Source organism: Epargyreus clarus, unplaced genomic scaffold (assembly GCF_041222505.1).
Source record: "Epargyreus clarus isolate Ecla_fem2 unplaced genomic scaffold, WU_Ecla_fem_2.2 ptg000021l, whole genome shotgun sequence".
Lineage (NCBI taxonomy): Eukaryota > Metazoa > Arthropoda > Insecta > Lepidoptera > Hesperiidae > Epargyreus > Epargyreus clarus.
The window spans coordinates 7,957,387-7,985,383 of NW_027332228.1; the positions used below are offsets into that span (position 1 = coordinate 7,957,387).

A 27,997-nucleotide genomic window follows, 5' to 3' on the forward strand; every position below is an offset into this window, starting at 1 on the left:
TTCAATTTAAAAGTTATTCTCTTTTTCATAATATACATATTTATTTTGGCAGATTAGCATGTACTGACTTCCATGTACCTTATTTAATGCAAGTTAATACACTGCCATTTTTTCAAAATTTTGCAAAAAAATGGCAACATAACTGCACTGACATAATACTGACAATTTTGACATAAGTGTAATTTGTCTATGATTAATCTCTTATAAAGGTGTGATGTGAAAGCGCGACTTTACTTTAGAGGATTCCATACATTATTTTGCAATGAGGTAGCACCGGCTAACATTAAAATATTAAACAACATCTACGTACTATGCCCTAACAGTGTGTGTTATTATTTAAAAATTCGGTAACGCCGAACATGAATTCTAAAGCTTCCATCGCCAATGGTAAGTGCAATCTTCATTCTAAGAATTTCTATGAAATCTTGTGACTCACATGTTATACTACTGAAAATCCTTTATTTCCTGAATGAAAAATATCTATTGCTAAGTAATTTGTACATATTTTGATGGTAATACGAGTCAAAACGTAGGTTCAGTCATGTAAAAGCAAAATAATAGTTTACAATATTGAGTAACATCTATTCGTTGTATTTAGTATTATTATCTATCCTAAATAAACTATTGCACATCATTATGATGTAGTGAGTACATAACCTTGCTATTTCAGAATACTTCCTATGGATATAATAAAATTAACATACACTAGAAATTTCTAATTTATGCATTCAAAGCGTTATTTTTAATAACATATGTGATTGTCAATTTACAAACGAATGCACTTGCCAAATACAATATCTATGTACAACTACACCACATTACACTTTGCTTGTGTTTGTCTAATCCTGCTTACTATTAATTATCCTTCACTGCATATTTCTAACCTTATTCTCAATTGGTTTTGATTATTATATTGAATGACATGTCAACTAAAACACTAACAATGGTCAGCTCTGTTCCACATGTATTTTCTTCGATTACAACTTTATTTCAAAGCACTCAAATCTTATCATTTTGGGCTGTTATCAATTGCAATTTTATCTGTGATGAATGGGTGCTTGTATTGGGTTTCCTAATATTATGCAAGGCTAATAATATTTTCCTCTTTAGAATTTTCGCATACATGCCACTTCGTAAATAATTTAGAAAATGTCAGTTTACTAACCACCATATTATTAAATGTAAATTATATCTACTACTGTCAGTTTGTCTTCTTTTCTTCTAAACTAATGAATTTAAGTATATTCAGCATGTTGCCTGTTTAAGAAAAGCATAATATTCCCTTTGAAATTTATAATATAATGTTTCATGTATATCAATAATAAATGGAATCAGAGGTACATTTAAAAAAAATGTTTTGATTTGTTAAGGTCTTAATTTTTTTTTGTTCGGGAAACAAACAATATTAAATACATACATTCACTGTCACACAGTAATGACAGAGATCAGCAGTTTCCACTAATGTATTATTCAATACAAGTGGAACATTATTTTATATCCTTCAATCATACAAAAATGATTGTATGTTTCATTGATTTGGTTAGCCTTGGCAGTGATTTAATTCAACATATGGGTCATTTCTATTAGTACTGATACTTGTCAAGATTGGGAAATATGGGCAGTTGTGTTCAATTTTGAAGGAACCATAAGCTAGATATACATGGAATTAACATTTCACATATTTAATATATAATAATTCATCATTATCATTAAGAACCCATTAATATCCAATTGCTGGGAGTGGGCCTTAGTTCAGTTGGTTTAGAGTATAGTATACTGGCCAAGTGCAGATTGGTAGAAAATAGTTAATAATTGAGCCCTTATAAATATGTCTTTGAGTATGTATGTTGTACCAATACGTGTGTACTTCAGCTTAGTAACTAAGTGTCATAATTTACTAGCCGGGGATGCTGTTGGAATAAATATAAACACACAATTTTAAAAATTATAATTACAATCAAACTGCTATATAATTTATATGCTAGTACATCTTACATTCAATATACTATTGGGAACTTTTGTTAAAAAAGAAATCAAGTATTTTAACATGTTACTTGTGTGTATATATTTATTTGTGTGAAGATAGCGCATTGTGTTTGCACACAAAATGTTATGTCTTAATAATGTGTATGTTTTTGCTTGCTCACACAGTTTATATTTGTTGCTTGAGTAACAACTACGTGCTTGTGTTTTGTGTTAACTGTAACCTACTATGCACTTTTATTTAGTAAAACAAAGATCATAATTATTTTTAGTAAAGCTAAGCGCACTATATGATTAGGGATGAATTTTAAATGTTTTTGTTATTGAGTATTTTTGCACATAAATTGAGATGAATATTTGACTTGTTTAAAAATTTTTAACAAAAAATACAACCGACTTCTATGTCACTACAAAGTAAAAAATAATTCAAATAAATGTTGGTTTAGTACATATTTCTGAAGTCGGCGCTCATATTAGACACGCTGTTTACATCGTTATCCAACTAAATATATTGAGCGCCGACTTAGACACGCACACATATTAGACACGCTGTTTACATCGTTATCCAACGAAATATCTTGAGCGCCGACTTCAGAAATATGTACTAAACCAACATTTATTTGAATTATTTTTTACTTTGTAGTGACATAGAAGTCGGTTGTATTTTTTGTTAAAAATTTTTTTTCACCCTTTTTAGTGATGACATACTAACTTTTACATTAATACAATATAAAATTGTATAAACGTGATCATGAATGAAAGTAAGGTCTGAATTTACATTGATTGGAACCGCCCGCTCGCAGGGCGCTACCGCGCCCTGCTCGCTTAGTTTTATATTGTCTTATATGTTCCAACCTAACCTAACTAAATAGTAAATGATGAACTGGCTTTGCAATTTCATTAGAACCTACACCAAATATCTTCAAACACAACTCAATTATTCCCATAGGTTGAGGAGTTACATATTTTGACTCCGAGCCACATTATCAGACCCTTAAATAGTCAATGATGAACTGGCTTTGTAATTTTATTAGAACGTACACCAAATATCTTCAAACACAACTCAATTATTCCCATCGGTTGAGGAGTTACATATTTTGACTCCGAGCCACATTAGCAGACCCTTAAATAGTCAATGATGAACTGGCTTTGTAATTTCATTAGAACCTACACCAAATATCTTCAAACACAACTCAATTATTCCCATAGGTTGAGGAGTTACATATTTTGACTCCGAGCCACATTATCAGACCCTTAAATAGTCAATGATGAACTGGCTTTGTAATTTTATTAGAACGTACACCAAATATCTTCAAACACAACTCAATTATTCCCATCGGTTGAGGAGTTACATATTTTGACTCCGAGCCACATTATCAGACCCTTAAATAGTCAAAGATAAACTGGTTTTTCAATTTCATTAGAACCTACACCAAATATCTTCAAACAAAACTCAATTATACCCATCGGTTGAGGAGTTACATATTTTGTCTCCAGAACCCACTCTGATCCTCATCATATTTAAATGGGACCAACTTGTAGCAATTGTCCACACACGAAATGAAAGGCATTAAAATAGGTTCATAAATGGCGAAGTTATGGCTGTTATATTTGGGTGGAGGAGTTCCCCTCTTTTTCTCCAGAACCAATCGATGGATCCTAACCTAACCTAACCATATTTAAATGGGACCAATTCGCAGCTCGTCTCTACACAATAAAAAAAGAATTATTAAAATCGGTCCACTAACGGCGGAGTAATTGCTGTACATACATAAAAAAAAAAAAAAAAAAAAAAAAAAGATACCGGCCGAATTGATAACCTCCTCCTTTTTGAAGTCGGTTAAAAAATTACTATTCGGCTATGCTAACTATTCCACATTTGTCCCAGAAAGTATATTTGTATTTTTACAAGAAAAAACGCACATTTACACCACCTAGGCTCATGCGACTATCCCTAATCCATGATCTTGCTTGTAAATCAGTCCTGGATTAGTTATTTCAAATGGATACGCACCTTTATGTTGTTTCCCCCTATATCCGTTATTCTATGTACATCTTTCGAGCACATCACTAGACCTTATAGTAATAAAATTATTGAACAACCTATAACCATACATTAGTAAAGATTACTCACACCTAACAAGAAAATGTACCTAGTTTTGAGAATTGAAATAATTACGTAAAAAACTTTTGCCACGTCTCCTTGCTAAAATGTCCCTAAAATATTTGAAATACTTATTTATTTATTATGTAAATTATGCAGTATTAGTCATTTATTCGTAAATTTTCTCCAAAAATGTTTTTATTTAGCAAGACTTCAAAAAAAAGAACTTACTATAATAAGCCATTTGCGGCTTCATTCAATTTCAAGGCGGTTAAGTATCTTTACTAATGCCTATAACAAAAATCTTACATTATTTTACGGTAAACAAACAACGTAAGTATTTATTATAAATTGTTTTACATATCTTCCTTGTAGTTTATTACATTGTGAAGACTGTGTTTTTGCTGAGACTTGATGCGCTAGTTAGTATTCATAAAAGGTATTGAGTTCTCATTGAATTACCTTTACGCAAGCGGTTAGAGCAGGAAAATCTCTTTCAGTCATAGGGGATTCCCTAATCTTTTGTCTTTTTAGATCTTTATTTGTACTGATAAGATTTTGATAGACATATAGCTGATAAATTAAAATATTTATCAGACGAAGCATGTTACAAAATTATGTTTTCTAGTTTGTTCCATAATACCAAATTTTGATGATGACTCATCACAGTTGATAAATAATTTATTGTTAACTATTGGTTAATTAAATGTTTTTACCGTTTGTCTATCAAATACCGTCATAGTTAATCAATAGTTTTAACTTATACTGCTTAAAAGGCATTGTGTAAAAATTTTAGTAAATTATATTTTACTTAAAACCCATTTATTTTACACGTTATTATTATAATTTACAGTGGCATCATAATGCTTTTCATTATCATAGCTCTACAAACACAAACGAAAATAAATCTATTTTTTTAATATCTGCGTAACCGGGGAACCGACGCTGAAACCTGCGCATGATCTATTCTAGTGCCGACGCTGGTGGCAAAATTTTTACACACAGTTATAGAACTTCAAATTATTATTATTTTTTATTCAACCTCTAGGTATTTTAATATTTCACGGGACTTCCAATGAAATGTGCAAACAGAATGATCGCACTGTCATACATCCAACAGTGATCCCCGGTGAAGAAATACAGCCTGTTTGCTGTATGTTTCAGATGAATACGAAGTTATCGGTGAGGCACAGTGGCAAGTATTGGAGAACCATGGCGAAGAACAAGTCATCAAAATACATGGTTACAACTATTCGAAATTGCGTGCCGCTATATTCCATATTGTCTGTATCGGACTATGTGGATTGCCGTACTTCGTTTTGGCTTACTACCCCAAGTTTACTAAATTGAAATATAATAAGAGTAGCCTCAGAATGGCTAAGAATATTTGTGGTATGTATATATATTTTTTCAATATGTATAAGACGAAATAGTAATCGGTTACGCGTGTAGTTTATCCTTATGAGCTCTTGTCCACGACCATGCAGATAGCGCACCGATTATAAATATTTACTTAAGAACCCCTTATATTTAGGAAGTAAATAGTTGTGTTATGTCGGTTTGTCTCGTCACAAGATAAGTTCAGCTGTTTCCGATTAGGTACAGACGTCCACACAAGAAAAAATCTCTTCTTATTCTGTTATCGTACAAATAGGTGTATAAGCTTCGAACGTGGCAGTTTTTTTTTAATCACAGACGTACGATCATAATTTATTTACTCATATAGATATACTTAGATGGTACTTACTAGGTAATTGATTCTCTTATTGTCTGACTGACTAAATAAAAAAATAAGTAAAATGTAATAGTCGAGTTTCCACCCATATTTTTTTAATACATATTTCATGTTTTCATAATGTTTCAGTTATGGATACAGAAGGTGCAGTAACAATGGTAAATGTCAACGAGATCCAAGTCAGCCTTTTAAATGGGGATAATAGATTACGGTATTTTCTTTATCGTCACACTCGGTTTGTTTGGGTGAACGAACAAGGCGCTTTTATAAATGTACTCGATCTGAACGAAAAGATGACGGTCGGCTTCTGGATGGAAAATATGTCTGGAATCAACAAAAAGCAACAAACTGAACTGTAAGCTATGATGATACTCATTACGTTATTATCATAACATAAATAATTTCTAGCATTTTTAAAACTTACCATCATAAATTTAAATTGTAAGACTTGTCCTCGAAACAGTTAAAATTATTTTGGATGTTTTTAATATTATTAGAGCAGTATCTTTCGCAAAATAATGTAAGGATATTTTGTAATTTTTTTTCTCCAAATTATTCGAGTAATTGAATTAGTACATTGCGAGACATATCTATCAATTCAAATGTATTCATAACACATTCACTTGTGTTTCTAAAATAAAAGTTAATTGGTTAAAGTAAATCTTAGAATATAGTTACGAGTCTTAAATTATTTATGCAGCCAATGGACGGACAATACGCTGGGAATAAAAAAACATGAACGATCCGTAAGGTAATCGCTGTGTAGAATAGTCATTATTGTCGAGTTTTAAATTACGTCACCTAAACGGATTTATGGCTGTTTAGAATATGAATCATAGACGTAACAATAAGACATAAGTAAGTCCTATAATTATAAAAAGCTATGAAAATAAAATGCATTTAAATATGAACACAAAAATCAATTATCATTCCTATCCATTAAAACTCGACTATACTTTTGTGTAGTTGCTCGATATGAATTTTCAATGTATTTTCATGTTAAACAAGCCTATACTTGTAGTTAAAAAGATTGGCACTTTTATTTGCTTTCAGTTATGATTATTTTCACAAAACATGATACATTTAAAGTGTGTTATTTTATATACACCTGTTACGTCAATTTATTGCATATTTAATTAGTGTATCTCTTAACGTATGCAATTTCTATACAGCCATCTCCAATAATGGTTATTGTAGATATTATGTGTTTGTGGTTTTTAACAAAATTATTTGAAAGGTGATAAATTACTAAAATATATTTTTTTTATTTCAGATTAAAGTTATATGGACAAAATTCGGTGGAAGTGGAGATCAAAAGTTACTGGACGCTGTTTGTGGACGAAGTTTTCAATCCGTTTTATCTATTTCAATTGTTTTCAATCATCCTCTGGTCACTCGACGAGTATTATCAGTATGCTACTTGCGTGTTCATACTATCCGCAGGCTCCTGTATGATGGCTCTGTACCAAACGAAACAGGTAAATGATACTGGAATACTCGAGATACATAATAGTATCGGTTCAGTGACGATATTCGTTAAAATTATCAGAATAACTGGTACTGTAAACTAAGTACATTTTTTGTCAAAACGCCAAGCATATTTTAAATATTACGAAATCCTATGTTGCCTATTGAATGGTGTAAAGGCGATAATTGATACAAGCCATTTTAAGTTAGTTCTTAGGGCAATCGACGCATCTAACACTGATTTTATATATGATTTCAATTCTATTCAAAGTTGATTACAGATGTCCATGGGTGGCAATAACTGCTTACAGTAAGGTGGACTACATGGTCGTTTGTTACTTCAAATTTATTTTCAGATGAGCATCAACCTTCACAATATGGCGGGGTCGTCGGATCATAAATCTGTGCATGTATTGAGGCCGTCGCTATCGGGCAACGAGAGCTGTGTGGTTGGTTCGGAGCGCCTGGTGCCCGGTGACGTCATCGTGTTGCCCCCAGACGGCTGCATCATGGCTTGCGATGCCATGCTGCTCACCGGGACTTGTATTGTTGATGAGAGCATGCTTACCGGTTAGTTTTACCTGTAATGTAGTCATTGTCATTGTAGTCATAACAACATTGAAATTGCCAGTTTGGATATACAAATTAAATAGTTGAAATAGTATATAGATGCTTAAGTTGAAATTTGAACCTTTGTAATATCTGACCTTTAACATGAATCTGACACATTTTTTGCACAAGAACTGCAGTAAATTGCATTTCCCCGCGTATTTTACATGCCAATTCAGATCTTCTATGCATTTTTATGTAGACCCTTACATAAGCATGGGCAGCCCATATTAATATCATTGCCCTTAATAGACAGCTGGCGTAACATCGGGGTCGCCATACCGATTTGACCCTTAAATTGTTCCAAGTTTAACCCTCGGCTAGTCGGACATCTAAATAATGGATTCATATATGTTCTAGTTCGGTGTTTTTATATTCACTCGCGATATATCATACTTATGTAGTTAGCTATGAAATAGAAAGTGTCTTTTTGGTTTACTTAAAATTATCAAATCAAATTATTAACAGTATTCATTTTTCAGGTGAAAGTGTACCAGTAATGAAAGGTCCACCGTGTGTGTCGCAAGAGGTATATTCAACAGAAACACACAAGAGACATACGCTTTTCGCTGGTACACATGTCATACAGACACGATTTTATGGTAATACTCAGGTACTATAAAATATACCTATTTCTTGTGAATATAATCATTTTATGTTATAATTTTACTAGAAGTTGTTTACTAAAAAATGCATATTCGTTTCAGGTTTTAGCAAAAGTAGTACGTACAGGATTTTATACTGCGAAAGGAGAGTTAATTAAAAGCATATCATTCCCCAAGAAATTCAACTTTCAATTTTATAAGGATGCTGTCAAATTTGTGATATTCATGTTCTGCATTGCCGCTTTTGGAATGGCGTATTCTATTTGGCTGTATGTTTTAAGAGGGGTAAGTTTGTTTTATTATAATTAGTGGTCGAAAAGCGATTTTAATGATCGAATGATCGAAATGAATTTGCCATTTTTTTGACAACATTAAACCTTGTCAATAACTACGAAACAAAAAAAAGAACCTAATTACTCGATAAATAAAATAGAAAAATGTTTATAACTGTTTTGTCTTACCAATTTATACATAGATTATCGTGTTATTTTCCCTAATTCTAATTACGTAATTTAATGCCATGAGGTAAAATGTTTCGTTTCCTATTATTACTTTTAAGTTTTATCTGGGTATAAAACAGTAAAGTATCCTGTTAAGGATATTGTAATTTTATTAAGTAATGTTAAAAAAACAATATTATTAAAAATACTAAGAATGTAGTATAGTCTTTTAGAATTAAATGCGTATGAAAGCATTCATTTAATGTACAATAAACGCAATTACTATAACATTTACTCTCGACGAAGATTGCAATAAGTAGGAAGTGTAGGTCTAGTGAAAAAGATCAGTAGTACCGTCATGAAAATCTCAACATATGGATGTTTAATTTAACTTTTACATTTTGGCGTCTCTACTTTTTACTACACTTTTATTAGTTGACCTGTATGTACTTATCTGGGTTTGTATCTGAATGTTTGAACTCGATTTTAACCCATTTTGAACGGTTCAATTGATTGTTCATTTGAAAATTTTGAATAATTATCAAAAACCGATAACAATACACGACTAATAATTTTATCCAAATCTCTTTATCAAGATTCTCAGAAATAACGATTTTACTTATGCGATTTTAGGAGGGTTTTTAAAACAGTTTTGGTAGTTTTTTTAATTATTATATAATTTATTATAGTTACTATGTATGTGTCTTTACTACACTTACTGCACTATTTTGATACAAATATCTCACTTGCTTAAGCTTAACGTCATGCTATTCCCCTGTACGTACAGAGCAGCGTGGGCACGATAGTTCTCCGCACGCTGGACATAATCACGATCGTGGTGCCGCCCGCGCTGCCCGCCGCCATGACGGCCGGCATCGTGTACAGTCAGCAGCGCCTGCGCAAGAACAGGATCTTCTGCGTCTCCCCGCCACGGATCATCATCTGCGGGAAGCTGCAAGTCATGTGTTTTGATAAGGTGAGCATTGAAACCTGGCACTGAAAGAATGAATGACATGAATGAAAGAACGATTGGTATGAACGTTTAAGTTGGGCGTGTTTGGGCTTCAAATGAAAGTGCTAAATATAAGTTATCTTCTTGTTTATCTTGCCAAGTATTGTCTGTAGAACTAAGTAAAATTCGCGCGGGGTATGTCATCAGCATATCAATTTACATTTTAACAAGTTGAATAAATCTTTTGATTAAATAGACATATGTTTTATATTCATTCTGATTCTAAAAAAAATGTGTCTTAATATTAATAAAAGTACTAGAGTTACTAATATTAAAATTAAAGAATCTTTTCTTGCGTGTTACTGTGTCTTCTCTAATCCTTTTATCTGAATATTGTCATTGGTATTCCTTAATATAAATAACCAATATAAAATACGTGTTTTAGACTGGAACATTGACTGAGGACGGTTTAGATCTTTACGCTGTGATACCGTGTGAGCCGAGCGAGAAGTTTGGCCGGTGTGTGTCTGACATCGCGTCACTGCCGGCCTCTGAGCCCTTGGTACAAGCACTGGCCTCCTGCCACTCCCTCACTAGCATCCAGGGTCAATTGAAAGGAGATCCGCTAGATTTGAAAATGTTCGAATTCACACAATGGGTAAGCGCATTTTGTTAATTGCAAAATAACTGTTAAGCTTTATAGAATACAACTGTAAAATTTTATGTACTATGTGTAAATACTGAAACTATATGAATAAGCAAAAGTTGCTGAAAGGAGTTATAATTTCCTTTCAGCATTTTTCACTATTTCTTAAAGCTTAAAAATTCACTCTATACTATTTTCATAATTTCATTGACCACTCCTGAATAATATGAGTGTAACAATGATTTTTGTGCAATTTGCAATTTAATGAAATAGATTTTGTTTATTTCTTCAGGTTTTGGAAGAGCCCGGTCCCGAGAATAACCGTTATGATAATCTTATTCCTGCCGTTGTAAGACCTCCAATGGTTAATGATGGAGATCTACAAAATATAGAAAATTATGATGACCCATTTAACATGGAAATACCGTATGAGGTAGTATCATTTATTAAATAATTACTTATTTATAAATCTATGTATAACTTATTGAGCTAACTAAACAGTATATTACAAAGTATCAAATACCATTACAATTTTTTCAGTATAAAATACATACTATTTTTCATCATCTACAGTTTTTTTTTTTTTTTCTTTTTTTTTTTTTTTTTATTTATCTTATACAATCTTACTTACAACTAACCTTACAGGGTAACCTAATGCGTTAGTTTAAGTTACATATATATTATTACACTTATATAATATTATTTAAATGACAAACCATTATTTACATATTACATAGTGACAGGCTTTTGTGAACTCATTCAGTGAGCAACTAAACAAGTCGACGCGGTCAGCTACCATGTTAAATGACTATAAAATGTATGATATTATCTGAAACCAATGTTTATTTTCTTCTTATCTTGATAGATTGGTTTACTCCGCCGATTCCAATTTTCGTCCTCGCAACAATCCATGGGTGTGATCGCTAGAGTTCTTGGGCAACAACAAATGATATATTTTGTTAAGGGTGCTCCTGAAAAGGTAAATATTATTTTCTTTAATTTTCATGTGTTTTTTTAAACAGTATTATGATATATCTAATGACTGGCGAATAGAATTAGTTCTTAATATTAGTTACATCATAATAATTTGTACATTTTATCAATACATACATATATGTGAAAATTTTGACTTATTTATTATTACATTCTTTTCCTTATTAGATACAGATTACTTGCAATAACTGGTAACATGAAAACATTGAAGCCTGATGTTACACTGAAAAAAGAAAAATCGAGCAGTCTTAGAAATAAGGTTCCGTTTTTACCCTTAGTTACGGAATCCTAAAATAATCACATTGTTTTTACAGGTTGCCGGAATGTGCGATCAATCCACACTGCCAGAAACGTTTAGCAAAATTCTCAATGAGTACACGTCAAACGGGTACCGCGTGATCGGCTTAGCTTATAAGAAACTGGACCGTAAAATGAAGTGGTTGGACGCCCAACGGGTGAAGAGGGAGACTCTGGAGTGTGATATGAGGTTCTTAGGCTTTCTAGTCATGCAAAATAGCCTAAAGCCAGTGACTACCCAAATCATCAAGGAACTCCACGACGCTCATATTAGGCAGATTATGGTTACCGGTAAGTTTTACGAATGATTACGGTTTTATGATCGGTTTAGCTGTCTTCAAAATTAGCGTACTGTTACGTTGATTTTTTTAACGGTAAAGTTCTTTAACTTTGAACTGGAAGTCTCATCAAAATTTTTTGCACTATTTCTAAAATTTTTGTTGTTTCATTTCTGTATACATAAACAGTCGGAAATACATTTTTAACTTTGAATTAATTAATTTACCAATGTTATTTAAATGTCACTTATTTGTAATGTATTCCCATAGATATAGGATAAAAATTCTAAATCTATGTGTATTCCAAGTATAGATTTTTGTTCTGGGTTACTAAATATTATTTACTGGCAATTTGTTATGGACTATTTTTACAGGTTTTTGTTTTAATGAATATTAAGTGAACGTTTCGATGTGTCAGGCGATAACATAATGAGGCGATGTTGTGTATAGTCCGCGTAAAGCTGGTAGTCCGCTCTGAATATAGTTATGAATCGCGTTGCCATAGTAAATTGTATAACTGTACCTGGTTGCAACAACTTCAGAGCGGTCTAGCAGTTTGGCGCGGACTATACTGACCTAGTTTCCATGTGTTAGGAATAGATAAGTATAGATATCTCACCGCCTTTAATGGCTGTCAGGGTGTAATTTACGCGAAATAATGCGCAATTAAGACACGAAATCGAAGAAAAAGTGCGAAGAAATGTCGTTTCAATCGTAAATGATCTAAAAACTACATTTTTTAAAATATTTTTCAATCACGAAAATAATTGACAGTGACAGTTGTCAAAAGGTTACATTTTCTTGTTAGGAGCGAGTAATGTTTACTAATGTATGGTGTCAGGCGACAACATAATGACGGCGATGTCGGTGGCGCGCGGGTGCAGCATGGTGCAGCCGCAGCAGAAGCTGGTGCTGGTGACGGCCGGCGCCGCCGCGCCCGACCAGCGCCCGCCGCTCTGCATGGAGGTACCAACTTTGACTACTCTTTTTTTATAATATACGAGTAGCAGACGAGCATGCAGTCCATCTGATGGTAAGTTGCTCCTGCCGCCCATGGATATCTGTAATAAACCCCAGATAGGGTTAGATATTCTTACATGAGGTCGGCCACAGATGCGCCGCTACCCCTGAGGATTAAGCTGGAACGCCTCAGAAAAGTATGTCTCCCTTGCCGCACCCTTCAAACCAAAACACAGCAGCGCTAAACACTGCTGTTAAGAGGCAGAAATAGGTGTGGCGGTGGTGCCGCCGGAATCGATCCACAAAGGGTTCTACCACCTTCAAACTCGATAAGAGACTGCACCACGTCTAGCCTGAATCACGGTATCGATGATTGGTAACATATTATATATAACAAATTCAGAATTTAACCAGCAGAGTTGCAGACTGCAGTCTGCGGTCAACTTAATAGTAATAATGACGACCTTCAGATATAACTATAATCCTATCTGAAATTGATTATAGAAGTTCGTGAGCGGCAGCCACTGGTCATCTAGTGAATTACATGCTCATTTTTAATAATATTGTATAAAAAATACCATTTACTAGTAAAAAAAAAGAAACGAAAAATTGTATGTAATTGTAACAGTTTTATAATTAATTTATTACAAATATTGACTTAAACCTCTTTTTTACGTTTGTAGGTTGTTGGTGAAGGCGGTCCACCTAAGTTACCAATAGATGGTTACGTGTTAGCGTTAGAAGGAAAAACTTGGGCGGTTATACGTACTCATTATCCTGATATGATGCCCACTGTCGTAAGCAGAGGTAAGATAAAGAATTATTATGTCGAGATGACATGAATAAATACCATATTTTCTATGTATTATTCAATATAGGAATGTAGATAAGATAGCTTTCGTTATTATATGGAAACCATCAAGTGTATTTCACCTTATAGGAAAGGACTCATCTATTGTTAAACAGCATATCTGAAATATTCATTGAAGTTAAAAGTTTTTATGTTCTAAGTTCTATGTTTAAATTATGCTATGTGTATCCGTTCACGAGTTCAAGATTTTTTTAGTCCATACAATTTTTTTTATATATTATGTAGGGTACACTATTTTTTTTGTGTCGTTGGGTGTCATGAAAGCAAAGTCGAATATGCAAATAGCCAAATCCACAACAGAGATCTAAATTCAATTTTTAAATGCCTCAAGTAGAGATTTAAGAAAGGGGGATCGAACCGAGAACACTGTGCGTTTGTTCATAACACACTTTGTGAATGTCAGTTATTGAAAGTGGGTTTTATGGTGTGTTACTGCGTAACGCACTTCGCGCAGTACAGGCGGCCGACCGCGGCTGGCGGGAGGGCCATACCCCCTCCTTGCATCCTCACCTCTATTCCGCGAACCTTTAATATGTGCACACGCCGGTCGTTCCCGTATGAAAGTACATTCTACAAAACATATTGGCGAGTTTTATTACTAAGCGAGAACACCTAGCACACAACTGGGGAATAATATTCAAACATGGTGATAACAGTTTCTAAATTGAATCGATCGATTGTTTGTGCTACAGGTATGATCTTCGGTCGTTTCGGTCCGGACCAGAAGACTCAGTTGGTTTGCGCGCTGCAAGACGCGGGGCTGATCGTGGGCATGTGCGGCGACGGCGCCAACGACTGCGGCGCGCTCAAGGCCGCGCACGTTGGCATCTCGCTCTCGGAGGCCGACGCTTCTGGTGAGACAGTTGATTTTATCTATCATGTAATATGATCACGATATACTAATTTAGCAAAGGGATATCTCCTGCTAGGTGACTGGTGTCTTTTTTTTTTAGTTTGACATCAGGTCTCTATGAGCTGCTGTTCCCGCTGAAGATTAAGTATGTATGTAATAAATGCAAAAGAAAGTATAAAAACAGTCAGTTCGGATGTTGTATATATCCAAAATGTTAGGAAAACTTCGATTGCGTGATTCAGGAGCGCGATCTCTTGCTCAACATCTACCCATGGACTTGTTCGTGTAGCTTTGTTCAGAGTAGTTGGTATTAATTGGTGGTTATAAGTTGTTAGGATAGACGAAGTTTACGAAAAAAAAGGTCGGCTAATTTCCGTTTATTTTCCCGTAATCTCGAATAAATTGTGCCTGAAATTTGTCGAAGAGAATCATAAAAGTCCTATGTGAAAAAAAAATTTTCTTCATGTCGAACTATATTATATTTACCGTCTTTCCCATGTACCCCTATATGTTATAACGTTACAATATATTTTTAGTGGCTGCACCGTTTACATCCCAAGAACAAGACATCAGATGCGTAAAACTGCTCGCGTTGGAAGGTCGGTGCGCCCTCAGCACGTCGTTCGCTATCTTCAAGTATATGGCTCTCTACTCCTTGATACAGTTCTTCTCTATTCTTATTCTATACAATGTAAGTATTCTACTTTTGATTTTAGAATTATTAAGTAGTTTGTGACGCAACCTACTTATCTGCATGTAATTATAGTACATACTAACTTAATGATATATATTTTTAATGTTTATTCAGTTAAACTAATAAGAACAATAGTGCAATGTATTGATAGAAAAGTTTAGTCTTACATGGTTGGTTACAAGTGCTTTTTGCTACCACTGAGGATTAAGTTGGAATGCCTCAGATATATATCCTTTACTATATCTTTCAAACTAAAACGTGCTTTACAGTGCGATATTAGGCAAAAACAAGTATAATATAGTATAGTGGTGCCTCTAGAGTCGAATCACAATGGACCTATTTTTGTAATCAAATAATAATTTTACTTAGTATTTATTTTTTGAATACTTTTAGTTTAACTTTCGTTTACTTAGAATTAAATTTAAAAAAATACGGACAATAATAAGTAAATTACCTTCGTAATTTCTTCAGTAATCTATTTTATTTAAGAGTGTTATTTCATCAATTGCAAGTTCAACTTGCACTTGGCCAATTTTACATTACGAATACAGTATTAATTCATCGCGGCTTTCCGTCAGTTCTTCTCGATCCTGGGCGACAACCAGTTCCTGTACATCGACCTGGTGCTGACGACGCTGCTGGCGCTGTCGCTGGGCCGCGCGGCGCCGGGCGGGCGGCTGTCGCGGCGCTCGCCGCCCGTGTCGCTGGTGGCGGCCGCCTCGCTGCTGCCGCTGTGCGCGCAGGTCGCGCTCGTGCTCGCCGCGCAGCTCGCCGCGCTCTACCTGCTGCTCGACCAGCCCTGGTACGCACGCACCTTGTTTATACTCACGCACACAGACACACACAAACACACATGCATATACACACACATATACATACATACACCTATTACTACCTAATAACAGCAGTGTTAGGCGCTGCTGTGTTCCGGTTTGAAAGGGTGTGGTAAGGGAGACATACTTTTCCGAGGCGTTCTAGGTTAATCCTCAGGGGTAGCTGCGCATCTTTGGCCGACCTCAGGTAGGAATATCTAATCCTATCTGGGGTTGATTACAGATGTCCATGGACAGCAGTAGCCACTTACCATCAGTTGGACTGTATGCTCGTCTGCTACTCCTTATTTTTTTTTATAATATAAGAGTAGCCTACGTACGTACCCTGGGTAACAAACGGTTCCTGTACATCAACCTGGTGCTGACTACGCTGTTCGCGCTGTCGCTGCACAACACCCACACATATATCCACACACACATACGTACGCTCATACAGAAAGAGGTACTAGAAGTTATGACGGTGGTAGAACCCTCTGTTGTCCGACGGCACCACGGCCACACCGTTTTGCCTACTAAATAGTGTTAAGCGCTGCTGTGTTCTGGTTTGAAGGGGAAGGTAAGAGAGACATACTTATCCAAGGCATTCCAGCTTAGTCCTCAGTCTGTGAAAGACCTTAAGTAGGAATTTAATCTTATCAGAGGATTACAGATGTCCGTGGGACAATAGCTTCTTACCATCAAATTGACTGAATGCTCGTCCGCTACTCCTATATTATAAAAAAACATACGCACATACGCGCATTCGAACACAAGAATATATATCAATATATAAAAGTCGTGGAGAATCTGTGAATAACACTAAATTTCATATGTGAATACATATACACGCAGAGAGGCAAATTGTTATCATAAATAACAATTTGCTGCTTACATGAAACAAAATCAAAATGTGTAAACTCACTAACCACATTGTTATATATTTTTTACAATCAGGTACACTCCAGTACAAGGCAGTGCGGACTTCGAGCAAAAATTATGCTGGGAGAATACAGTCATTTTCATAGTAACCTCGTACCAATATCTGATTATGGCGTGTGTTTATGCTAAAGGCTGGCCCTTTAGACAACCCTTCTGTACTAATTGTAAGTATTACATTTATTGTTATATAAAGAAAACTGATTAGATTTCTTATATGTTTATTTTATAATTTATAAAATTGTGATTGAAGTCCGTTGCAAGATTTCAAAATGAAGTATAACATAATTACATAACCAAAAACAATTAGAACATTGGTATAAATTCGGATAATATACTACTAAACTTTATATAAGTTAAGGTATATTCTAAATAACATGATCTCTCTGTATTTCTGTATAATATAAGCATATCAGCATAGATTAACATATAGACTGGTCTTCGTTACAGATTATATGGTAGCGACGCTGTTGACCCAAGCTGTATTTATTACTGTAATGCTACTAGCGCCGTGGACATGGTTGGCGGATCTCATGGAAGTCGAAGTGTTGAAGACGTCGGAACCAGAACAGAATATATTTCGCATTTATATGCTCCTACTGCCAATATTACACTTAATTTTAGCTATAGCTATAGAGGTATGTTGGTAACTTAATGTTTATTATTTGTTTTACATCATTTTATAGAGCTTGCTTAGTAATACTTGGTTGCAGTAAAGATTTATGTATGGTACCATCGTTCACATTCTAGTCATTGTTTTAATGCATATGAGTTGGTGCTGAGTCACTGAATTTACAGAGTAGACAATGCCTGTTGAACATAATAATGAAAATAGTTTTATCTGTTCCTGTGTCTAAATATTGATTGAACACACAACAATAGTACATTACAATACGAGGACGAAAAATTTTTTTCTGACAAGTGTGAGTTTGCAGGCCGAGTCGCAGGCGAGGACTGCAATCACACGAGTCAGAAAAACATTTTTCGTCCGCGTGTTGTATAAAATTTTATATTACGGGGTCGGAAATGGGGGTTTTGCGCACGCGAAGCGTGCGTAAAACGTCCATTTACGCACGCCGTGATATAAAGTATATTTTTGTTAAAATAGCGATATAATAACTTTATGAATTAAGAGAGTTACTGCCATCTGAGCTGTAGTAGGTATATAACATAGATTTGTATAGTCCGCGTGAAACTGTTAGAACTGCTGAATATAGAAATTAATCGCGTCGCCTTAGCAAATTACACTACACCTGCTTGCAACAACTTCAGAGCGGACTAGCAGTTTGGCACGGACTATACATGTCAATGTAATATAACATTGTTCCCAGGCGACGCTGTCGGACACGGAGCGGTTCTCGTCGCTGGTGCGCTTGCTGCGGCGGCGCTGCTCCGACAAGCAGGAGCCGGCCGCCGACGTGGCGTGTCCGCTGTGGCCGCCGCGCTCGCCCTCGCACGCTTGCTGACCGCTCCGCGCTCTGCCCGCGCGCCGGGACCCGCACCGCCGCGAGCGGTGACGTCAGCGACTCGAGTGCCGCCGGGGGCGATCACGCTGCCACTGCCTCGGGCGGTGACGTCAGCGTCGCCTCGGGCGGTCCCGACCTCCCCGCCTCGAGCGGTGACGTCAGCGTCTCGAGCGGTCACGTCGGTCCCGCCTGGAGCGGTGACATCCGCATCACGTGCGCGATATCACTCGCTCACGTGATTGATTTGCTCGAGATGCAGGTACGCTCGATCGGCCTCGAGACTACACGAGCGCGGTCACTAAAATTCGACGAAATCGTATGGCTGCGCTCGAGATTGTCCGATCCGATTGTATGAGCATGCTCGATCAAGGCTGAATTAGCATGATTTATCGGATCCAACGTGATTGCTTGGGTGCGCTCTAGAGTATGTGTCGTGATTGCGCGGACGTTCGTGATGCTATCCGTTGGGGATGCGCAGGCGTGTGTACGGTTCCTCCATGCGTTCGCGTGCGCGGTCTCTCGCCGGTCTCGCTGCGGAACACCCGTAGCCGTGCCTCCTACACCGGTGAGGACTAGCGCACGTGCTATTATTAAGTTTTCTTATAAATCGATAGCGGGAGTCGAGGGCGCTTGTACGCTCACAGCGCCCGCTCTCGAAGTTCTATAATCAATTTAAATTATGCAACTTAGATGCAATAAATGAACTTCTAAAACGAGGTCGGTGACGAAAGCCTAGTGGTTGGCAGACGCGGTGACACGACCACGTTTAGTAATATATTGCGTGACTTACTCACGGCATCATTTAAAGTTAATTAATACGTGATTCATACCCGCATAGCAGTGATGTGAATATTTAATGATTTATTTTACGTTAGAAAAATAAATTATTTACAATAATAGGAACATGTATTTTAAAACTGCTGAATTACAATATAAAATAAACAAACATAAAATAGTTTTCATCATACTTCGCAACACTTTTATGCGGTCCTATGTAATACATAAATATTAGTTGAAAATTCCATATACTTAGAAGCTTTTAAGAATTTACGATGAATGCATGAGTAGTGTGTGAATGTTTTGAGTTAAAAAAGTTATGCATATTAGTGAAATTCAATAATTATAAGCCTATCTTACGTACTTGATACTTGCAGATGTTTTTATGAAAATTCCTACAAGTTTTGGCTGTTAATTATGTAAAGCATTTAAAATGCCAATATTTTAATGTACAGTACTATTTTGTAATTAAAAATTATTTAAATTTTATTCATATCATACCATATGTTTGTAATCTGTCAATAAAATATTTATTTATTTACTTATATGCAATATAAAAATATCTTAAAATATTCTTCTACATGATCAATTGTGCAATATATGTTTGTCTTTGTAGTTATGGAATAAGGGTGTGATAGTTTTATTTATCAAAACTATGCGTCTTATGGTGTCCGCTAAAACTGGCGCGTTTGTTTTGAAAATAGTATAAACAGCGTCTTAGGCTGGCGCACGGGTGATAGGGTATTATAGTCCGCGTAAAACTGCTAGTACGCTCTGATTATAGAAATGAATCGCGTCGTCATAGCAAATTCTATGACTATACCTGCTCGCAACAACTTCAGAGAGGACTAGCAGTTTGGCGAGGACTATACAAGCATGGCGGGCAGTGATTATATGCCTTTTTCGCCCGCGGCAGTCGCCCGCTCGCTTACTGTTTCTCAAAATCAGTTGATCGTCGCCAATATAATAATATATCGCGTTTTGCAAGCAACGCCCGCGGGAGGTTCCGACCATACGGAGCGGATGCCCCTTTCACGCACACACGCCACTTTTATAGGACACCCTTAAACTTAGTATCGTAAACGAGTTTATATAACGATAAACAAACGACATAATTGATAGTGTATGTAAACAATGCAACAGCACGAGTGAGTATAGATCACAATTTACTGTTAATTTATTTGTACATTTTAGTTGTAATGTTTTATTTTATGTGCTTAATGAAAGGTGCTTATTTTTATGACATTATTTTAGAATCAGAAATTGAAGTACTTATTTTAATGCTCAATCAATCGGCAGTACTCTTAATATGAAACCATGATACTTAATACATTATGTTGTACTCATTATTATTAAAAAGAATATTAAAACGAAATCACAGATAATTTTATCTAAAATTTTGTACAACTTTCCAAAAATTACTCGAATAGGAAAAACATTAACCCGATTTTTTTAAAGTATTCATAAACTAGTCTTCTTATGTTAAATTGGTCAATATTAGACAAATCACACTAGCTAGAAAGAGTTGTACGTTGAGGAGCTACACCAACTTAAACTTTACTCTTTATTTAAATCGAAAACGCGATTTTTAACGAAAATTAAATAACAAGTGTTGCCTACATCTTAAAACAAACCTTAACTGTACCTATATTTTTCTTCCTATAGATGTGCCGAGAATCTACTGTATTGGTCTTTACATATACATTTACTGGAAATAAAGTATAAAAACATTATTTTTTACTTATTTATTTCCTACTTATTTATCATAAATTAAATTTGTTACCCTGTACTTGTAATTTGATCGAATTTTTAAGATTTTAATCTGTTTAAAATATAACGATAAGAATTTAAAGTAAGTAGCAATTTATACTAATATTTATTTATATCTTCTAGTTTCCTATTGCAACCGTACTTTATTGCAAGTACTTATATAATATAGATAGAGATAATATTGTGTAATTTTTAATTTCGTTAAAATTAGTAATATCTATGTAAATCGGTTTAATACCATTTAATATGTGACCGAAAAATAATATTAAACAGCTTTTGTTTCTTTCAATAAGTCCGAATTAAGGCAGATACGTCAATTCAATAATTTTATGCCCGCCAAAATTATGTGGGCGAAAATGTATTGTAATTTAAATGACGCGCAAAAATATAGTTATATGTTGTAGGAATATATTCAAATATTAGCAACATAATGTTGCAGTAAATTATTCATTATAATATGAAACATCATAGATAAATAAATTATTTCTTAGATAGAACGCCAGTCTAAATATGTGAACTGGAGGTTCAGATATAAAACAGTCAAAGACATTAACTATATAGTAATATCATACGTGAGGAGGAAAACTGTCATCCACGACTTACTACCGATTGGTAGTAAGTTCTGAAATATTATGTATGCCAAACTAAAATCAACCTGAGATGATGTAAGTGTGAAGTGGGATGAATTTTTTTGCGTAAAAATGACAATGTCCGCTCTTTAGCCTTAAGTATTTTATGTCTTTGAATACTGTGTATATTTAAAAATACACTATCAAAAATGTTTAATATCTAACGTGTACTTACAAATTAGTTACTTAACACATATAGGATTTACTTTAATGTTTTTGCACTGTTTGTATGGAATTCGCTCGAAAATATTAGAAATAACTGAAGTAGTTCCCTTGCTTGTGTTGATTTTTTTTAACTTGTAGTTCGTTTATCTTGGGCTGCCTCACATCATCTATTAAAATGATTGAAATCCATAAGAGTGAGATTGTATTTTGTATGTGGAATTCAAGCATTGTCATGCATTTTGAAATAAATTATCATTTCAAATTTTATTGAGCATTGTTTGGTATCTATTGTGGACACATGCAATGTGATTTTTCTAGTGAGCGTGAATGGCCAAATCTAAAATGGTTAGTCTTTACAGGGTTAATTTTCATAAAATCTAGAACTGTTTAATGATATTTGATGAAACTCATTTTTCTAACTGGGAACAAACGAGATTATTTTGAAAGAAAACATATATTATTGCGTCATCCGATATTGTTGTCTAAATTGCCATTAATAATTTATGCCTAATGGTCGCAATACATAGGATGCTTTCCCTATACTTTCGGATCTAGCTGTTCACGCCCAGTTGAAAAAAACATCCTGTAGTGTTAGGTGATAATGTGATTTGTTCTAAATAACTCCACGCGCATATGTGAATGAGATACTTTTTAAAACGCCAAATGTAGGTTACAAAACAATTTGAGAGCACCAATTAATTTCTAATATTGTAACTTAAAATACAATTAGCAATACTTAGCATGCCAATTAGTTAACGTAAGTATTATGAAGGCTACGCTTCATTCCTAATAATATAGTTATTAGATTTTGTTGTTTAATTGTTTAGGCCCTTTGGCAAAATTGTACCTAAGTAATTAATTATCTATAGAATACATACCATAACCAAGTGAGATGTTTTATTATATGTATACTTATAGTATTCTTTTTTAAACTTGTTATTAATTGAACTGCATTATTGTGACTATTTTAGACTTGTTGTTGATGTGTTTAGATACCTCGAATATTTCGGAGCTGTTGGCAGTTTTGTGTCCAGTGTTTATCATGATAATGTAGTTCGATCGGGATTTTACTGATTACCGACAGTTTTTCGATGTGACCAAAAATAATAAAATAAAGAATTCAAAATTTAGTTAGAGTATTTATTTTGTATATTTCTATAAAGTAAGTAAATGATTAAGGTAGGTACGTAGTGTATCCAGGTGGAGGGGAGTACTGCGGTGGCTGCAAATCTTTGACTTGTAACTTTATAGGCTGCGTTTCTAGCGCTGTGGGAGGTTGTTTCCACCTGTAGAAGAAAAACAATATATACCTAGATGGTATCTTTATATTGCAGAAATTATTTTCTTATTTGTGTGGCAAATTGATAAGTATACTGAGTGGTTGATCAAGGTTTCAGATTCGATCCCCTGCCTACGTTAAATACCTATAATCGTTGCCTTTCGTATAGATCAAATTTTCTGTATAATTGTACATATATAACGCTGGCGAAAAATTAGGTTTTAAGAAGTGTGCAGTTTGGATGCGTTTTTATTTGCGTTGACGGCAAATGCACAGGCAGACTTAATAAAAACCATACATCAACCTTTTTGCATTTAATGTGTAGTTCTAATGCAAACTATAGATGTACAAGTACCATGGCACTAGACTGAGGTTGTATGGAGGCTTCGGCCTCGCGCGGCGCTCGTGGCGCTCCCGGCGCAGCGCGGGCGCGTCGCGCGCCGCCGCGCACAGCGCGCGCAGCGTGAAGTAGTACACCACCTCCACGCCCGACAGCAGCGAGAAGCCCAGGAACAGGCCCGCTATGCCGCCGAACGACACTGGGAAAAACCAACTATGAGCATTTTGAAAGTCCAGTCTTAAGCCTGCTCCACATTCTCGCGAGAAAAACCCGTTACGTATCGGCTCCACATTCTCGTTTCTCGAGCTTTTCTCGGGTTTTAGCGAGAATGTGGAGCGGGCTTTAGAGCTTTTAGGTTTATCACGCGGTCTGGCGCCCGCGTTCAATCCCCGTGCACGACATTATATTGATTGATAGATAGATGAAGCGGGTTATGCAGGGAGTTAAGACTCATACGGTGACAAATTGGCTCTCCAAACAACTCAAACTGGAAAAGTTTACTTAGTCTTACTTTTTTTTGTAAAATACTTTATTCTGAAGAACTATAAAGTAATTATTTTTGGGATGTAAAATATTATCAATTTTAATTATAAATTGCCATGGCAACGCTATACTTGTAAGTTATATTAAAAATTAAAACACTTACCTAATAGGTCAACCCAACCGAACAATACTTCACGCTTGTATCGCACCATGGGCCATGATACAAATTCAGTTTCTAGAACATTTGTATCAGTAGAACCTTTAGTTGGGCTGTAAAAATGTTTAAAGATAATTAAAAAATGTATGTATAAACCTCATTAAAAGAACTGATTTGGAATATGGAGTCGAAAATAGGGAATTTTATATTTTCTTAAAGGATAAAGTTGGATACTAACATGTTTAGAAAATTCTCATTTAATTTTAATGACAATATTTTAATCAATATGTAGTATTGTTTTCCGTGAACATGCCTGTTTTCACTCTAATATTGGTTTTGAAATAAAAATATAAATTGTAATCAATAGTTGCATACAAAATGCGGTCTTATCGCTAAACAGGTTGCATATTTCTTACAGACAACCTCACCGACAGATTCAAGCACGTGAAAACGAGTATAACAGAAGGCGTGTGCAAGTAACTGATATAGATAATGTTATCGTAGTGGAATGACTTAAAAGTAATGCAAAACGTAATAGAACGGAAGCTTGTAGATACGCACTCTACATCAGTAAGCTTTTCAACTTCGTACACTGTGTGCGTGCAGCCGAGTTCGCATGCGCAACGAGTCACGTCCGTTATCACGGAAGCGTACTTTGCTATACATTCCAATTCTCGAACTGTGCAATGGCGATATCCTTCTGTAATTTACAAAAATATCCAAATTTTTAATTTATACGGAACAAATGAACCTACGAACGAACGAACGGACATATTGCCAAATTTCCTTAAAATTTACATAGGTAGATACCTACTTACTACCTATTAGAGACAACGTATGTAATCTTTTAATCTGTCATTTATACAATAGCTAAACTAATAACAAAAGCTGTTGCTAGGGTATTGATTTTATTTATTACATACTTATAGCAGGATAGAAGTGCGGCACGCATTTGCAGTACGACCGACTTCTTTTCATCCGGCACTGTCGCATGCAGGCCGAGTAGGTGTAAACATCTGATGTCTCTAACTTCAGCTCATCAGCAAACACACAGCGTCTCTGCCGTATCGAAAGTTGCCTCGCATCTTCTGTGGTATACGTATGTTTGACGGAGAATGATACTTTCTCCACGCGACGGTCCCACGAATGCTGCGCGCTTTGTTCCAAACCGGCCATCTCCTCGGTTGAATGGATATAGATCTGTAAAGATTTATTATGACCCCGAAGCTTTGTGCTTACTTAATTAACAATAAATAGCTATTATGAAATAATTATTCAAAAAAGGTAACTACGAGTATACTTAGGTAGGTACGAGTATTATGTTTAATGTTATAATATCAATGTCATAAAAATGTAAAACGTTTTGTGGTAGATAATATGTTGTAATCTAAATCAACAGATGTATGATTTAAAATCATTATTAAATCTATTTGTTGGTCGCATTTTTCATGATTTTACTGTTTACTTGATACTTTAATAAATTCAATTAAATTTACATACGTCAATTATCGTGTCGTTGCGATATGAATTAAACATGAAAGACCACTTGGCATCAGTTTCGTGGATAAAAGCTTCTGTGAACGGCTCGCTTTGAGTTTGCCTGGAATATAAGTGGATTAATGTATGATTATAGAACAGTTATAGATTGATGGTGATGTTATCAACCCATTAGATATATTAAAACATATACTACATATTAAGTACATAAATCACTTACCAAGGCCAGGATTTTTCTGCGTGTCTTGAATTGAAGGCATAGCAAAATCCCATTTCAGTAAACACGGGGACTAACAAGTCGCAACATTCCTCTGAATCTCCTTTCCATTCGCAATCGAAGAATAACGCCTCACAATGTTTAACAATCTATAAGAAATATTTTATATAATTATTTACAATTATAATCGAGTTATTTTTGTTACAATATACCGATACTTATACCGATATACCTATTGCACAAATATTTAAAGTTGACGAAATTGGGCATATAATTTAAGTAATATATTTATTAGTACCGATTTTAAGGATTATTTTACAGGTACTTTCAATTAGAAAATTTCTGAGGTAAAAATTGATTTGAAAAATCATTTCATAAAACGATTGCGTAGGTACGTATCTATTTATGTTACAATAATTTTATAATTACATAAATAAATGTCATAAACAGGTCATCATATTATTGTAATTGTTGTACTAATTGAATAAATGCAACAATTTTATGGACGACACATTTTACGTAAAATCCAATTACAAAGGTGACATTTTCAAAATTAAAACAACCTTTTTCTCCTTGAAAATATTACCTTATAAACAGCGTCTTTTGGTCTGAGTTCTGGTTCAGGGACGACAGCATCGCTTTGACCCATGAGGTCCAGTTTCTGTACAAATTCCGAAGCTCGTGCTGCGATGGAACGGTAGCTAAGTGTTGTCAGCCATCGCAACATATCCGCGGCCAGAGCTGGTGGTTCAGAACCCCAAACTCTTCAAATAAATAAAACCGTTATACCTTGACATAAGGAATATAAGATTAAGTGAAACCATTTTAAATTTGGTCACGAAATAGGTAGTCAATTAGACATTTTTCTTGGTATTGTACTATCTCTATGATACCTCACACCAGTAAAATCTTTATAATTATAAGGTAAAAAAAAATAAGTACATTTCAAGTCATAACATATTGAAATATTTTCTATCCTTACTGTTGAATGTAATCCTGCAAAAGTTCTTCATCAACTGGATCTACATCGCATATCGTGACGGCTGGGAAAGGCACGTCCCAATTGTGAAAATCAGTATCCAAACCTATAACAGAATTAAGGTATAATTAAACTTTTCTTGGTATGTACCTATTTAAATCATTTTAATGTTCGGACTTACCTGTAATAGTGGGATTTGTCTGAAACTTTTCCCATAAGCTAACAATTATTACACATGTAGCTATAGCTCCTATTGATACGAAACTGAACCACATAAACCTGCAATAAAATTAGTTGTGTAGTATTAAACACACTCGAAGATGGTATCTTTAAGTACTTTGGTGTCCGAATGCTAATCCGTAATACTCGTTTTTAGCTAAAGTAACATGAAACGCTTTTGTATTGACATACCAAATTATTTATATCACCATTTATTTTTATTATACTTTTGTCAATGAATTTAGAAAGGTAATACTAACTTCTCACAAAACGGTCTCTCTTTTTCCGCAATATATCTTACACCATGAAGCGTGGAATTGTTGAAGAACTCTGTAGTTTGATGTCGCAAGCTGGTCGCTAGCAACCCAAGACCATCGAACTCCAAAGGCTTTTTCTTAGTAGACTTCTTTTGTTTCTTCAACCGATTCCTTCTACTTCTAGCTCCATTGTCCTCAAACCACGAGACATTTTGTGGGTGCACTTTCATGTTTTATTACGAGTGAAAATATTTTCTGTATTGTATCTACTAAATTACTCAGACACAGATAACATCGTAATTATCGTAATTGTTGCGTGCTTTTACCCATTACTGTCCTACTTTTAATGACGTAATATCTACTACATTGAAATGTGTAGTGTGGTAGTCATAATATAAATGTATGAGAATTTCGAAATAGCTTTGAAATAATTCCTTAGAATTCTATTCACAGTGAATTCACAGTTCATCGTGGTATCAACGAACAGTATATTTAATGCTTTCTACTCTCATAGCCCCAGAGTAGGA

General features: G+C 35.0%; 2 protein-coding genes across 3 annotated transcripts; one reads left to right on the forward strand and one right to left on the reverse strand.

Moving 5' to 3' along the window:
- The first annotated feature begins 193 nt into the window (after positions 1-193).
- Positions 194-23,172, forward strand: LOC140750738 (polyamine-transporting ATPase 13A3). 2 transcript variants are annotated; one of them, XM_073084439.1, is made up of 20 exons: positions 194-387; positions 5,252-5,479; positions 5,952-6,177; positions 7,096-7,300; positions 7,646-7,859; positions 8,381-8,511; positions 8,606-8,788; positions 9,731-9,919; positions 10,341-10,553; positions 10,834-10,974; positions 11,407-11,520; positions 11,849-12,122; positions 12,951-13,075; positions 13,753-13,876; positions 14,633-14,794; positions 15,330-15,484; positions 16,066-16,289; positions 17,254-17,402; positions 17,686-17,873; positions 18,567-23,172. In XM_073084439.1, exons 1-20 carry the CDS (start codon positions 360-362, stop codon positions 18,699-18,701), a joined length of 3,408 nt encoding a protein of 1,135 aa, XP_072940540.1. In that variant the 5' UTR covers positions 194-359; the 3' UTR covers positions 18,702-23,172. The 2 variants fall into 2 exon arrangements, with proteins under 2 accessions (XP_072940540.1, XP_072940541.1); XM_073084440.1 differs by having other exon boundaries at positions 5,264-5,479.
- Positions 23,171-27,704, reverse strand: ppk23 (amiloride-sensitive sodium channel pickpocket 23). The gene is made up of 11 exons (XM_073084441.1): positions 27,474-27,704; positions 27,176-27,273; positions 26,998-27,100; positions 26,602-26,779; positions 26,019-26,164; positions 25,802-25,901; positions 25,225-25,501; positions 24,863-25,001; positions 24,308-24,414; positions 23,677-23,860; positions 23,171-23,328 (listed from the first exon to the last, which is right to left on the reverse strand). The coding sequence occupies exons 1-11, from the start codon at positions 27,698-27,700 to the stop codon at positions 23,217-23,219; spliced, it is 1,671 nt and encodes a 556-aa protein (XP_072940542.1). The 5' UTR covers positions 27,701-27,704; the 3' UTR covers positions 23,171-23,216.
- Between the last annotated feature and the right edge of the window lie 293 nt (positions 27,705-27,997).